This window comes from Melanerpes formicivorus, unplaced genomic scaffold, assembly GCF_026170545.1.
Source record: "Melanerpes formicivorus ecotype bairdi unplaced genomic scaffold, bMelFor1.0.p_v2 SCAF_22, whole genome shotgun sequence".
Classification (NCBI taxonomy): Eukaryota; Metazoa; Chordata; class Aves; order Piciformes; family Picidae; genus Melanerpes; species Melanerpes formicivorus.
Window position 1 is genome coordinate 1,661,004 of NW_027142374.1, and position 16,117 is coordinate 1,677,120.

A 16,117-nucleotide genomic window follows, 5' to 3' on the forward strand; every position below is an offset into this window, starting at 1 on the left:
GGGGTTTGGAGCACAAGTCCTGTGAGGAAAGGCTGAGGGAGCTGGGGTTGCTCTGCCTGGAGAAGAGGAGGCTCAGGGAAGACCTTATTGCTCTCTACAACTACCTGAAGGGAGGTTGGAGACAGGCGGGAGCTGGTCTCTTCTCCCAGGCAACCAGGACCAGAACAAGAGGACACAGTCTCAAGCTGCACCAGGAGAGATTTAGACTGGATGTTAAGAAGAAATTCATCATAGAAAGAGAGTGATTGTCTATTGCAATGGGCTGCCCAGGGAGGTGGTGGAGTGGCCATCACTGGAGGTGTTTAGGAGGAGACTTGATGGGGTGCTTAGTGCCATGGTTTAGTTGATTAGATGGTGTTGGATGATGGATTGGACTCGATGATCTTCAAGGTCTTTTCCACTCCACTCCACTCCACTCCACTCCACTCCACTCCACTCCACTCCACTCCACTCCACTCCACTCCACTCCACTCCACTCCACTCCACTCCTCCTATTCTATTCTATTCTATTCTATTCTATTCTATTCTATTCTATTCTATTCTATTCTATTCTATTCTATTCTATTCTATTCTATTCTATTCTATTCTATTCTATTCCATTCCATTCCATTCCATTCCATTCCATTCCATTCCATTCCATTCCATTCCATTCCATTCTTTCCTTTCTATTCTACTCTATCATCTGTTCAAGTCTTCCTGAACATCACTTCTTGATAATCCACCTTTCTGTCCTGGAGGACAAGGGCTGGCTCAAAAGGAGATATGCAGACATTTTGCACTCTCCTACAAAAGCTGTGTGTCTTTTTTTTTTTTTCTTTTAAAGCAGATAAGAAGAATCAAAGTACTTGTACACAGTGGGAAATGTCTATAGATAGACACCAGTAGGGAAAAAAAATTGAATATGAAACAGTCTGAGCACTGACGTTTTCTCAAACTCTAAGATACTACTGGAAAAACATTCAGGGATTTTGGATGTTATGGGAAAAGTGTCCTTTTGCAATCTTGAGGGTGCTAGAGAGCTGGACCAGGCTGCCCAGAGAGGTTATGGAGTCTCTTTTTCTGGACACTTTTAAAACCCAGCTGGATGTGTTCCTGTGCAACCTCAGTTAGCAAGGGATTTGGACAAGATGATCTCCAGAGGTCCCCCTTCCAATTCCTACCATTCTGTAGTTCTGTTGTGCTCACTGAGGCCTGGTTAGCGCTTCTTCAGTTTCTTTATCTTTTCAGGGTAGGACACTTAAAAAGAGAATGAAAAACAGAGACAAAAGTACTACCAATGAAAGACAACTGTTTATGCAGTCCCAGAAGAACACTAACCCAATGGTACTGCACCGCATGCTCACCGCACATTTGAAATACAACGTATTGCTGTGAAAATGCTTCAGCTTTGTTCTAAAAGCATCCATAGCTCTCACAGAGCAGTATCCAGAGAAGAACACAGAGCTGAAGGAGCACATGAAGACTCTTCTTTTCTAGATAATCCTAGAGGTAAGGAGTCTTCTAGACTTGCTGTTGGTGGTGGCTTTATTTTTGTGCCCTCAAAGATATCAGCTGCTGAAGGCCCAGACTGTTGATGAAATGAAGAGCAGAAATCCATGAGTTAGATATGGGCTGAGCTAATCCTGGAACTGGAAACCATAGACATGGTACAATATCATCCTGTGAATTAACTCAAGCAAATTACCCAAGAGAACTAACCCCACCTCACAGTGCTGTGCTGCACTGATGTGGGATGTTAGCTAGGGAACCTCTGCACTTTGTTTTGCTGCTCTACATAGGCAGGTCTAAATGCTTTTGCAAGTGATTGTCTTGGGAAAGGAAACTACTTCGCAGTGCCAGCTAGAAAGTTCAATAACTCCTTGTCTCTGGTGTTGTCCCAACCTAGAAGGGAATGAACAATTTGGTGTGCCCTCAACCCAAAGGCCAGTGTTTAAATACTACAGACGTTACCCCTGATAAAGGATCGTGCAATAATTATGATGGGCCATGTAGCTGAGTGAGGTACAAAGAAGGCTTTTCATTATTAACAAAGAACTGCATCTGCTTATTTAAAATGAGGACAGATTGGAGAGTCAAGTCAGATGCTTTCTCAAGAGAGTTTTGGAATGAAAAAGTGGCAAGACAAAGGCCTTCCTCCATACAAGGAACACTCTTTGAAGCTCTCACAGTCCTTTACAGATGTGATAAGAACATCAGTGTGACTCATTTGGTCTAAATGTCCTACTTCAGATATGCTAAGTGCCAGATACTGTCTCCATAGTGAATATTTATTCTAAGATGAAAGTGAAATAGCAAAAGGCACAGATAAAAGTTTTGCACACAGGTAAGGGAAGAGATGAATTTGCTTGATGTTGCTGTAACCTGTTCAGTGGTGAGGCCAGCTCCAGCTTGAGAATTAAACCCCATTAGCTTGAAATAAAAGCTCTAAAACCGCTCCTAATGCCATTACTTAAATTTCTGTGATGCTACAGAGTGCAAATTCAGCTCACAATGACACAGTTACAGCTGTCTCTTATGATTTTTCCAAAAGGAAAACCCATCTCAACAAACCACTTGATTTCCAATTTGTTACTTGTGTCTAGGTGAGGCAGCAGATAAAAGTGTTGTGAGGACTCTTAGTGCCACTTCTGATGTACCTATTACCTACAGACTTGGGACCACCCACTTGATGGCTCAGTGAGGACAGTCACCCAGAAAGGCAGGAATACATGTGCTGGAAAATCAGCACCAGCCAGAAGGTTAGAATCTGACCATGCTTCACAGAGGTCAGGAGACATCTGGGTACTAAAGAAAGCCTTTAGCAAAAAACCCAAGAATATAGTTCAAAAGGCACCAGGGGGTTTAGGAGCAGGTGTGTGCACAAAGGTGCTTTATAATGGTAGGCTTGATCAAAGGACAGTCTGCAGGAGCTATGACTTAAATATCAGCCCCCACAAAGGTTGCTGGATAAGAACTGACTGCAGAGTGAGCATTTGTCCATCAATGCCAGACACCACCTGAATCCACTCTGTGAGCTGGCCTGGGCAGCCGCCTAGGAAGAGCAGTGGCACTGTTAAGTTTGAAATCCTTCTTCTATCAGAATAAGAATGCCTGGGCTACCTTTGTTCCTTATATTTTAGGCTGAGTGAGCTGGGGTTGTTCAGTCTAGAGAAGAGATGACTCCAGGGGGACCTTAGAGATGCCTTCCAATATCTGAAGGGATCCTGCAGGAAAGTTGGAGAGGGACTTTTCACAAGGGTGCTTAGTGATAGGACAAGCAAGAATGCTTTTAAGCTGACAGAGAGCTACTCTGCTACATTTCTGAATGCCTGTAAGTGCCACAACTCAGAACCTAGCAGAGATAAAATAGTTAAGTACCTAGTGCTCAGCTGATTCAGCAGGCAGCGTTACTATTACTGATGCTGATGAGATGCCCAAACAGCTTTGAAAATCAAGTCCTTCACTTCTCTCTTTATAATGAGGAACACTAAAGTTCCTGCTGCACTGGAGTGCCAGGGTGACATGCATGCTCAGTTATGCATCACTGTGGCATTAGGTCCATGTAAACTCCTAAGGGAGCTAGAAAAGACAAAATCAAAGTAAACTCTGTAAAGGGGTTCTGATCTCATTTGCAGACAAGTAAATATTAGGTAAATCTTGGATTTTGGTGGAATCACTCTGGATTTGCACTGCCTGAGCCTGAACCCAAGCCAGGCCCAGACGGTGCTCAGGTAAGCTCATTAAATACAACCCAACCCCTTTGGCTCTGCTGGGAGCACTCACGTTCCTAAAGTTAATCATGTGCTTAAAGGCTTTGGAGGATCAGGGCAAGAGGGCTCAGCCACTTTCAGGACTGAGCTGTTCTGCTTTATGTACTAAGAGTCTAAAGAAAATAAGAGTGCTGTTGTCACTACTGCCTTCCAGTACCCTGAAACTCAAGGTCATCAGTTAATCACTTAGGTCAAAATCAGTTTCTGTTTGGGGGGAAAAGGTTATTACAACAGTGGTAGCTTCAAACCTTTGGCTTTTGTGGTCTGTATCAGCACCTTTAGATCATCCTTCACTACAGACATGGTCTCACAGTTGCAGCAAGCCCATGAGTGTCCAGACAGACAGGATTTAGAGCTTATTCCATTTAGTCTCAGACAAGTCTCATTGCTGCTTCTTGCCAGTGCCAAGACTTGAGAGCCCGGCAAGGTGAAAGCTTCATGTTCTCCACGGAAGCACGTGAGAGATACAGGCAAAAGAAGAGTCAGGAACAAGGTTTTGATGAGGGAAAGAGTTGTAGGAGTGGAATGGAATGGAATGGAATGGAATGGCATGGCATGGCATGGCATGGAATGGAATGGAATGGAATGGCATGGAATGGAATGGAATGGAATAGACCAGACCAGGTTGGAAAAGACCTTTGAGATCATCAAGTCCAACCTATCATCCAACACCATCTAATCAACTAAACCATGGCACCAAGCACCCCATCCAGTCTCTTCCTAAACACCTCCAGTGATGGTGAGACCCGTTTGAGGGCTGCAGTGCCCAACACCAGGCAATAGCAGACTTCCTGCCTTTCCTCTTCCCTTCCTGAGATGAACGTCTCCAGGCCAGATAGTTAGGCTGCAGAAGAAAAGGGCTAAACACTCCTGTTGACAAGAGCCTTGGCAAAGAAGATACCAAGTCTTCACTTTTCATTTCAACTGAAAGCAGAAGAGATGACGAAAAACATCTTGGAAGACTACAAAATGTGATTAATTTACTATCAAGGGACCATAACCCTACTAAAGCTCATAAACAGTGTAATAAAACTTAGTAGGAGCCCCTAGCCAATGAACCACTGAATTGCTTTCAGGTGGCTCTTGCTCCAGGTTAAATCTGGGATTGAATGCACCCACAGCACAGATGCTGAACCCTCTTGCTAGTGTCTCACAGCCACATGTGCTGAGTCTGAACACCTCAGACACGACCAGCACAGGTCGTGTTTCACATGGCTCATCTCTATTGTTCCCTACTGCAATACAAAGTCTTCTTCAGTTCTGAACAATATGTAAACTTTCAAAACCTCTCATAGCTCTCCATGATTTCAAAAAGAGATTCTCCTCCCTCTTCTTTTTCTCCTCTAAAATGCATAATTAAATGAGGGAGCTAGGCTAATAGGACTGATTTGGTCTAGAAGAGAAGTGTATAATTAGAGTGCCAAGGAACACCACTATCAATGGTGACATGATGCTTGGAGCTCCAAAGGGACATTTGGCATGACAACATAAAGGCTCTGAATTTGTGCTGGTGGCAAAACCACGTGTCTACACGGAGTAGGTGGGAAAAACAGCCTCCCATAGGATGTGCTTACATGTCCCTACCTTCTCCTCGCCCCCGGGACTGGCTCTGCCAGTCATCCCACTGCTAGGGATGAAGCTAACAAGCCATTGTCAAGGGCAACCACAAAGCTGCTTGTTTCACATTAGCATCCTTAACATTTTCTCTCTAATCAGATTTCCTGTTGGTTGAGGAGAGCTGCCTTTCCTCATTACCAGCTGCTATCCCAGATTTCCCTCTCCCCATCCCCAAATACACATTTTGCCATGCTTCTCTGCTTTTCTGTGTAAAAAGGTTATGTATGCCTGGAGGGAGAATAAATGTTACCAAAAAAAAAAGGGGGGGGGGAGAGGGGGAAGGGGGAACACAACCCCACATGACAACAGCACTGTGGGCAAGAGGCCAAGACTCTTGATTATGTGACTGTGACTAACCAATGGATATTTTGAAAATCCATTTCTCTCATTCTGTTGCCTCCTCTGGATGTAATAATACAACTCAAATTAGCTTTCCAGGAGCAGACTTCTTTTATGTAACCATGTTTTATACAGATAGCAGCAGCTTATGTTTAAACTATTTAAGAGAACAAATAGCTGCAAAATGCACTTCAGATGGCCTCTCTCCTGTGAGCAGCGTGTTCCTGGCTTGAGGGAATTTGCTGCTGCTGCTTGGATGTAGTTGTAAACAGTGCACAATGCCCACAGGACCTAGCATCCAGGTAAGGATGTCAAGTCCACTTGTTTTATTGCATTTGAGAGATCCATGACATTGTACACTGTAGAATGACATTGACGAAACAAAGCTGGAATGATGCAGAACAAAGCCAGCAGTGCATCTTTTAACTTAGTCCAAAGTTTTCCTCAGAATGAGGAAAAGAAGTTTCTTACCAGAGCTGTGATCTGGACTGACAGACATAGAATCAGAGAATCATTCTGGTTGGACAAAGCCCTCTAAGGTCATTGAGTCCAACCATCGAGCTAAGACCACCACAGCAAGTAAACCAGGTCCTGAAGTGCCAAGTCCACACATTACTTGAACACTCCAGGGATGGTGACTCTGCCACCAATGCCTGACCACACTCTCAGAAAAAAAACCTCTTCCTAATGCCCAATCTAAACCTCCCCTGGCACACCTTCAGACCATTTCCCCTTGTTATATCACCTGATACTAGCAAGAAGAGACCAGCCCCCAGATCACTACAATCTCCTTTCAGGGAGTTGCAGACAGCAATGAGCTCTCCCTTCAGTCTCCACTTCTCCAGACTAATATTGTTGTGGCATTCTATTATTTCCCTACTTCCTCCCACATCTACTACTTAAAACTAAAAGAAAAAAAGGCTGTCATTGCTATGTTTTAAGGACCAAGGACCTTCTTTGTGCCCGCCAGGTTGATATCAAATGTATTGGTCCTGGCTCTGTTCTGCTGAGGCAGATGGGCGCTGTGAAAAATAACAACACTGCAAGCAGAGTGTCAGGAAAATAACAGGAACTCAAGAGAGGTTAATTCAGGAAACATGGATCTAACTTTCTCATTCCTTCCCTTGCTTTTAGAAAGGTGCCTGAGATACAAGAAATGATGGGCCACTTGCTCCAAATACCACAGTGAGGTGGTATTTAACTCATTCAGCAGATGTCAGAACATCCCCCAAACACCCCTCCAAAAAGCCAGGAAAATCTTTTACCTGGCATCATCACACAAGCTGAGGGGGGTGGTGGTAGGGGTGGTTGTTCAAATCCTGAAGTGACAAATGAGGCTGCCCAAGCATTAACTCTTTAAAAGTGCAGAGGATCACAGAATGCATTGGGTTGGAAGGGGGCTTTAAGGGAAATCTAGTCTAAACCCCCTCAGTCAGCAGGGACATCTCTAACTACAGCAGGCTGCTCACAGCCCCATGAAGCCTGACCCTGAATGTCTCCAGGGATAGGGCCTCCCCCACCTCCCTGGGCAACCTGTTCCAGTGTTCCACCACCTTCACAGTAAAGAATGTCTTCCTAATATCCAATCTAAATCTACCCTGCTCTAGTCTAGAACCATTGTCCCTTGTCCTAGTACTACATACCTTTGTAAAAAGCCCCTCCAGAACTTTCTTGTAGGCTTCTTTCCAGTACTGGAAGGCTGCTCTAAGGTCTCCCTGGAGTCTTCTGATCTCCAGACTGAACAACTCCAACTCTATCAGTCTGTCCTCATAGGACTTGATCATTTTTGTGTCCTTCCTCTGGACCCTCTCCATCAGGTCCATACCCTTCCTCTGTTGAGTGCCCCAGAGCTGGACAAAGAAGAATTCCATCATCTCAGTGAAACAGGCAAAGAGCTGCAAAGCTAGAAGCATGCAGGATTTACTCTGAGTTCCTATGGCATTACTCAGCAGACCCAAGAAAAAAGTACATTGGCAGTCTTCAAAGTCTGCAACTTTCTGTAAAACTTCCATTGAGACATTTTACTTGGAGAGCTTTCCTAACAGCTTCTTAGTTGCCATATCCTCCAGTACCTTGAAAAACATGTAACTCATGCTATAGTAACAAGTTTAAACAGTTATTTTCATCTGTCCTCAGGGCACCATTGAGCTGTTAATTACTGGGCTCACAGCAGAAGGCACTTAAGTAGGGCTTGGTTCAGCCACTGCATTAACTTCAAAGGCTGTTCTGGTGTTTGCACTGAAAGCACAGCTCAGATCATTTCGTTTTTCAAGCAGGGTGCCAGCCAGCCACTGAGGATTGCTGGTCAGTGGGTTTGAAACCATAGCCAGGCAATTCACAGATTTTGAAGAAAAAGACCAATGCAGCCCTGGCACTTTAGGCTGCAACAGAAGCTAGAAGGACTTCTGAGACATTTGGGTTTCCTTCTCATACTAGAGGTAACAACTTTGACAGAATCACACATCAATACTAATTGATACCCCTATGAATTCCAATCAACTCATATGATGGTGGGACAAGTCAGTATGGCCATAGCTTCTTTTGCCCTGTCTAGCAGTGTAAAATCATTGGACAAGGAAGCGAGATAAAAAAGGGGAAAGGAAGAGACATTCATCCTTGCATTCTGCAGTAGAAGATGAAAAACTTTCCTCTTAGAACTGAACATTTTCAGCAAGAATGATTAACAAAACCATATGCCATGGAGGAAGGAGTAACACAGTTGTTGGTGAAAAGAGACAGAATGAAGATTTAGGGAGAATCTGAGACAACCTACTGCAGGCTTCCAGGTGACAATAGGGCAGAATTGATGCTCCTCAGGTCTGTGCTTAGTGCCTGCACCTTGCAAGCTTCTGCCAGAAGACCATGAATTCCTCCACATTGAATGAAACCATGGTCCCAGGAGACTCAGGTCCACCATACCTTGACTCCTCTTGTTCCTCCAGAACATGCCATAGGTGTGTAAATTGTTCAGTGAAAATGATCAGACTCAGCTGAGAGCTAGTCCCCTGTAGGAACAGCAGCTCCCAGTATAAGTTCCACTGTAACGTCCATTAGCTGCTGCTGAGGTTACACACAAGCACAAGCTAAAACTGAATACCTGTGAGTCGATGCCAAGCTTAGGGCCCTTTTTTTAATGGCTCACATGGAATTTTTCATTTCACCAAATACCACATGCCAAGGATACTGTGCACCTCCAGGAGCTCAGCTGTCATCATCTTCTTGGAAGAGCATGACATGAACAGTTCTGGGCTCATAATTTACTCATGAACGCCACACAATGCCTGAGAGATGATAGGAAATTCATGACATTTGCTAATCAAGAAGAGTGCCACAGGATTAACCTTTCCTTTCCTTCATGTTTATTCAGTTCAGAATTACGAAATTGCAACCTCTGTCAAGTCAGCCCCAGAACTGACTTGGACTTTGTTATAACATTGCTGAAACAAACAAACAAAAACCCTCTCTCCCCAACTCTGGCACCTGTGTTTGTGTCAGACTTCACATTTCTGGTGAAACAAGAAAGACATGCTATTTTAATAAGACACTTTCACTTTAAAAGACAGAGATTTCCCAGGAGGGGGTCATGCAGAAGTTGGGTATGCACACAGGAGGAAGCAACTGACTGAAACAGTTTGGGCTAATAGTGATAGCTCAGCACCTGATGCCCATCCCTTACAGAGAGAATAATGCAAGTGATTTGTCAGGAAGGATTCCAACCTGTTCGCTTTGCCAGTCCTGCAGACTCTCAACTGTGGCAGAATCCAGCCCTGAATATTTCATCTTAAAAAGCATCACACTAGCAGCACCGTTATTTGTCTTGGCAGACACTGGAGCTTATGCAGAGGGTAGAAGGCTTACCATGTGGAATATCAGGCAGTAATGCAAAATACATATGGAACAATCAGAGAAAATACTGGTAAACAGACTTGACAACAGCTTACTCTGACACACAGTAGATGAACAAGTTAAAAGATAGAGATACTTCATTAGTAAGTTGATATTAGTAAACACAGCAGTAGAAGAGACCATACCTTTGCTTTATCTGGAAAGGAAAACATTCTACTTATTTTTTATTTAGTTGTGGGGTTTTTTTTTCTGCTCTGCATGCATTTCATTTCCCAAAATGCAACCAGGCGTGCACTACACACAAACTTCATCCTGCTTGACCGAAGTACAGCTGTCATGAGCATTCTCTAGCGCTATGCAGAAGCCTTATGGAGTGAAAGGTGTTGGGGACAAGCCGAATCCGAGCCTACAGTGCCACATTTTCAGCGGAGTGCAGCTTCAGAAAGGTTACCGGAAAGACCCGACTAGGAATTGATGCCGTTTCAGTAGCAAGCAACTTTTGGCAGCCAAAAAAAGGGCAGTGTGTAATGATGAGAGCTGAAACAAACAAACTTTATTCAAGAAAAAGCAGCGCCACTTCTGGCCTAGAACCATACCGTACATGGCTTCTATCATAGTGTCCTGGGCTAGCTGAATCAGACACTAACAGGCAAGCAAAGGGGGACATGGAGTGCATCACGCTTCCTGCATCAGTTGCGCTACACTGACACAGGCTGGAAAACACACAGCACACTCTAGGGACATACATGGAGAGAAAAGAAGAAAAAGAAAAATAATCATAGAAACAAACAGAACATGGATCCATAGTGCCACAAACCTTCGGGCTCTGTGTTCTCTTTGAGGTGCACTTGCTTCAGTGGGCAGCAGAAGATTTCGTGACACTTAGCACGAAAAGGGGACTCTTTTTTCTTTAATTCCGCAGATTGGATGGAATCTTGCCGTAACATAATGTACTCCTGTGTGCCAGGGGGAGCGTCATCCATAACTGTGGTCACCACATAACAAAATGAACTCAAGTTAGAGCTTGAGGAAAGCGACCTAGAGAAGTAAATCAACTACACAATGTCAGGGTAGGGGGCGGGGAAAGAAAGGAGGGGGAAGAAATGTTTACAGGAAGGGAAATAAAATTGCAAGAGTCAAGTATCTCAGTCATGGTGGCAGAAGGGTGGGGAGAACATTTACTTTCATAAACAAGGCTTCTCATAAACATCAACACTTTGTATTGTTTCATGCAGCTTTAATAAATAAGTAGAACGAATACCCTGCTCCAAAACGCAGCACGGTTCACTCTTACAGCTTTGCTTTACTCTCCTCCAGCACCTCTATCTATTCTGCATGCAAATTCAAGGGAAAGGAAAAGCAAACAGCATGCTCTTATTGCCCATCCCCTGGCAATCTCAGGGAGTGGGAGTGACCATTCCACATCTGCAGGTAATGCAACCTCAGAGGATCTATTCCCCACGGGGAGAGAACATGCCTTTCTCAGGATATACACAACTACACACAGCTCCTGAGAGCAAGGATGAGAATCCAGTGACGTTCGACCGGATCGTCGTTTTTAATGGATAGAAGAGTAGATGTACAAAGAGAAAGCACATTAATCCTTCTGATGGTTCCCTTGTAAAACAGCAAGTCATTTTTTTGAAGTTGATCTTATAAATCAATAGTGCCATTAATAATATAAATGATACGCAGCCTGAAATGTTTTTTCTGAATGGGGTCAGACTATTAAACGGTGGAAAGATAAAGTATATAGCAGACAGAAAGTTCCAGCCACCTCAAAGTATTGCATTACCAGAAAGAACTGAAACACTTTTCAGCTATCTAAAAAATGAAGCCTTAATAACAGAGATAGTGAGATCCCTCAGCTTACAGCTTTAGGCACAGATTGTCTCTCAAGAACAAAAATTAAACACTTTCACAAAAGACGGTCTCTAACCACTACCTGTTATTTATAGGGTGATGCAGAGATATAAAACCGCAGCCAAATCCAAGCTGAGATTCTCCAACTCTCACTTAACTGTTTCCTAAATATCTGCCAGTGTGGAAGAATTGAAAAGGAAAAACAAACCAACCAAAAAGTCAGATTTAAACATGGATCCCCTCAGACAGTTACCATCCTCTTACATTTATATGCAAATGATTTGTTTTGTTTTGTTATTTCTATCAAGAATGGTACTACTAAGAGTCACATCTTTAGGAAGAGGCTGGATGGGGTGCTTGGTGCCATGGTTTTGTTGATTAGATGGTGTTGGATGATAGGTTGGACTCGATGATCTCAAAGGTCTTTTCCAAACTGGTCTATTCTATTCTATTCTATTCTATTCTATTCTATTCTATTCTATTCTATTCTATTCTATTCTATTCTATTCTATTCTATTCTATTCTATTCTATTCCGTTCCATCTAGGTATTAAGTAAGTGATTCAACTTGCCTTTCTTTTCACAGTGGGCAGCCACCCCTCTTCCAAGACCTTATTAATCCACAGCAGACACTTTGCACCTTGCTGCTGTTGCTTCATCAGGCTACAGGCAGTGCCAGTAACACTGACTAATAATATAGAGTACAAAATTAACCAGGTTGGAAAAGATCTTTGAGATCATTGAGTCCAACCTATCATCCAACATCATCTAATCAACTAAACCAAGTGCCTCATCCAGTCTCTTCCTAAATACCTCCAGTGATGGTGACTCCACCACCTCCCTGGGCAGCACATTCTAATGGCCAATCTCTCTTTCTATGAAGTATTTCTTCCTAACATTCAGCCTAAACCTCCCCTGGCACAGCTTGAGACTGTGTCCTCTTGTTCTGGTGCTGCTTGCCTGGGAGAAGAGACCAACCCCCACCTGGCTACAACCTCCCTTCAGGTAGTTGTAGATGACAATAAGGTCTCCCCTAAGCCTCCTCTTCTCCAGGCTAAACAACCCCAGCTCCCTCAGCCTCTCCTCATAGGGCTTGTGCTCCAGACCCCTCCCCAGCTTTGTTGCCCTTCTCTGGACACATTCCAGCATCTCAACATCTTTCTTAAACTGAGGGGCCCAGAACAATCTATAGAAATCTATAGAAAGAGTCACTAAAAGGGATGCAGGAGTTAATAGGACAGCAACAGTGATTCAAAAAGGAGCAGTGGGTCAATGGAGCACAAGGTCCAGGCTGCAATATAATTGCTCCCTTAGCAACACTGCTTCTACTTTGTCTTGTTGGAAGGGTGCCTGTGTGTTCCTGAAACACAGACAGCCCTGGGAATGAGGGCAACTGCTGGGAGTAATTACTAAGACTCAACACCCAAGATAAGCCAAAGACCAGCAAGCCCAGGTAGGTCACTCCTTTTAAAAGGCAGTGGGCAGGAGGCGTTGCTGCAGAAGCTGCTCTTGCAGGTGCCTGTGCAAAGCCACCAGTGAGCTGTGTGCGGTGCTGCTGCTGTCAGTGGTGTGGGAGCCCCACAGCCTGTCCTTCTGACATTTGCAAGGATAAAGGACAACTAACATGTGCTGTGGAACATGAGGAGCCAGCAGAGGAGTGAAATGCACAGCTACCTTCTGCCAGCAAGCTGGCTTTGGGCAAAAAGTACATCCCTGGGCTCACCCTCTGAGAGACAGAGTCCTTCCTGAGAAGCCCCTTTTGACTGTGGGAGCTCAGAGCATTACCCCAAGGTTCAATGCTTTGTGATGCTGGACTGTCACTTTGGTGGGAAAAAAACAAAAGGCAAAAAAAATCAGGCTAGTAGCTGCTAAGCAGTGTCTGCAGGGAAGAAGGAGGCACTGGTGATCACTTAGAAGTATGGCGTAAGAGCTTTTGAGCACAAGACTAGGCTGTCCAGAGAGATTGTGGGGTCTCCTTTTCTGGAGACTTTCAAAACCTTATTGGACACGTTCCTGTGCAATCTGATCTAGGTGATTCTGCTTTAGCAGAGGGATTAGCCTAGATAATCTTCAGAAGTCCCTTCCAACACCTACCATTCTGTGACATATGCTGGCCACAAGAGCTGTTTGGCACTGGGCTATGATTTCTCAGCTTCTGTAAGAAGCTCCAAAAGACTGATTCTATTCATTGAGTGTCTGGCAAACAGCTGCTTGACATCACTAGGTAGGTCTACCCTATCTCAGGCAAGGTCATTAACTAAGACAGGTACCAAAGGTATAACTGGTCCTTTACCAGTCCGATCATCACCTACACATGGATATATTTAAGTGTGAGTAAGCCACAGAGAACGACACTTTCAGTAAGTGAAGAACATGATGAAATCAACAAAATCACACTGAGTTACCAGAATCCAGGACAGAAAGTGTAAATGAGTCTTGGGTTTGAGTACCATCATAACACTGACGTTTGGAGCACCACAGCTCTAATAAAGCCTTTATGCTGGAATGATGTATGGATAACTTAATTGATGTCAGTGTTCTGAAGGGAACAGCTAAACCCTTTTCTTAACATGATGAATGGCCTCAAGTCAGGCTGAGAATTTATTACAGAACTAGGAACACTCCTTGACCCCAGTGCCTCCTTTTCCCTGCTATGATGACAGCCAGACAGCCTTCTGGAGCCACTGAAATTACAGCTACAGGACCTCAATGATGGGTCCCAAGAACCACTGTACAGGGAAGTTTCCAAGACACAGAATCTAAGGTAAAAAACCTTTTAAACCCCACTGATGTCCAGTTTTCACAAGTAAAAATCATCAGTGCACAACCATGAAAGGATCATTATTAAACAACTGTGACCAAGCACTTTGGGAAAGGAAAAGTATCAACAGGAATCTCTTCTGATTTTGCTAATGGGATAAACCCCACACTTAGGAAGGGATCACACGTAGACCAGAGTGTAGGAGATAAACAGGAAATCTTAGGCACAAAAATCCACAGCCATGTTTATACACTCTGCTGTGTGGAGCACAGGACATGGCTTTTACTCAAGTGTTCCCTTCCCGTACAGACTCTGCTGATTGCAGAACATAGGATACACCCACACTCCTCTGTATAATGCATAGATAACACAAGCTAGCTTTAGATCAGCTGCTTTGGTTAGCAATCACCAGGCAGCAGCAAGCTCAACAAGATGAGCAGAAGACCCACGAGAATCCTGGCAGCTTGACTGTTCTCAAGAGTGGTTGGAAGAAACCTTTGCTGAGGCACAGCTACATTTCCTTGGCCAGGTTCCTGAAGGCAGACATGTAGTCATCCTACCAGCCTCCAATATCCAGTTTTGCCTCTTCTGTATAATTCAGCAGCTGCCCACCCTAATGTACTTCCCATCCTCGTGGGTAAAACACCTCAGTAGTCTGCATTTTTTTTTCTTCCCATGAGTAAAACAAAGATGAGACACCACATGTTATGGATGCAGGCCACTAAGATAACTAGCAAAGAGCCTATACATTCTCAGTTGGACTATCATAGAATCAGTCAGGGTTGGAAGGGACCTCAAAGATCAAATCCAACCTGTCACCCAAGACTTCATGACTACTAAACCACGGCACCAAGTGCCGTGTCCAACCCCCTCCTGGGCAGCACATTCCAATGGCTAACAACTTTCTCTGTGAAGATACTTTATGGCTTTAAAAAATCCCAATATTTTCTTCCCCCACCATCCCCTCTCAACATTCAATGGAGCCTGAAACCACAGCAACTGTGCATACCCGAGAGGGATGTGCTTAGCATCTAGCACAAAATAGCTGCAGCAACTATTGTTTCCTACATGGAAATATCCAACCTGCTAAATATCACCCTGTAGCATATTCCTTAGTTAAAAAAAGACCCACCATAAAGTTTAAAAACCTACAATAATAAAAACTTACTGTCAAGAAGCCAGTAGGAAAACAATTCCTTCTTACCATAAGCCTTCCTGAGAGAAAATGATCTTTAGGATGACTGCTGGCACAGGGATGTTTTTCAAGATAAAGTCAAACATGTTTTCTTTATATCAACACATCAGCTGAACACACTGCTGGTTTCTGTCTTACTTTTATGTCCCACTACATTTCAGTCCCATCTAGAATTGCCAGAAACTATAACATCAACCATGTCCATAGGCCTTGGCTCAGGTTCTAACTGAGTAATCTTTGATATAATTCCAAGTTTAACAAAGCTGTAAGGAAGCCTCTTTTTTTTTTTTGCCCCCCTTGTTTTACATGGAGAGGCTTCAGCTCTGTTCAGCTAAAGGCTGTAAGCAATCATAGGGTATGAATAGAGTAGAGTAGAGTAGAGTAGAGTAGAGTAGAGTAGAGTAGAGTAGAGTAGAGTGGAGTAGAGTGGAGTAGAGTGGAGTGGAGTAGAGTAGAGTAGAGTGGAGTGGAATGGAATGGAATGGAATGGAATGGAATGGAATGGAATGGAATGGAATGGAATGGAATGGAATGGAATGGAATGGAATGGAATAGGTTGGAAAAGACCTTTGAGATCATCGCATCCAACCTATCATCCAACATCATCTAATCAACTAAACCATGGCACCAAGTGCCCCATCCAGTCTCTTCTTAAACACCTCCAGTGATGGTGACTCCACCACCTCCCTGGGCAGCACATTCCAATGGGCAATCACTCTCTTCCTAACATCCAGCCTAAACCTCCCCT

General features: G+C 43.9%; 1 protein-coding gene across 5 annotated transcripts in view; it reads right to left on the reverse strand.

The window, feature by feature from the left end:
* The window catches only part of FGF13 (fibroblast growth factor 13), a 354,638-nt gene that overhangs the window by 161,035 nt on the left and 177,486 nt on the right, over positions 1–16,117 (reverse strand). For 3 of the 5 annotated variants that reach the window (XM_068151800.1, XM_068151798.1, XM_068151801.1), the window contains one exon: positions 10,369–10,536. The exons of the other annotated variants lie outside the window; for them this stretch is intronic. In XM_068151800.1, coding sequence (XP_068007901.1) covers positions 10,369–10,536 — 168 coding nt within the window. The remainder of the gene's footprint in view (positions 1–10,368; positions 10,537–16,117) is intronic. 5 annotated transcript variants of the gene reach the window in all.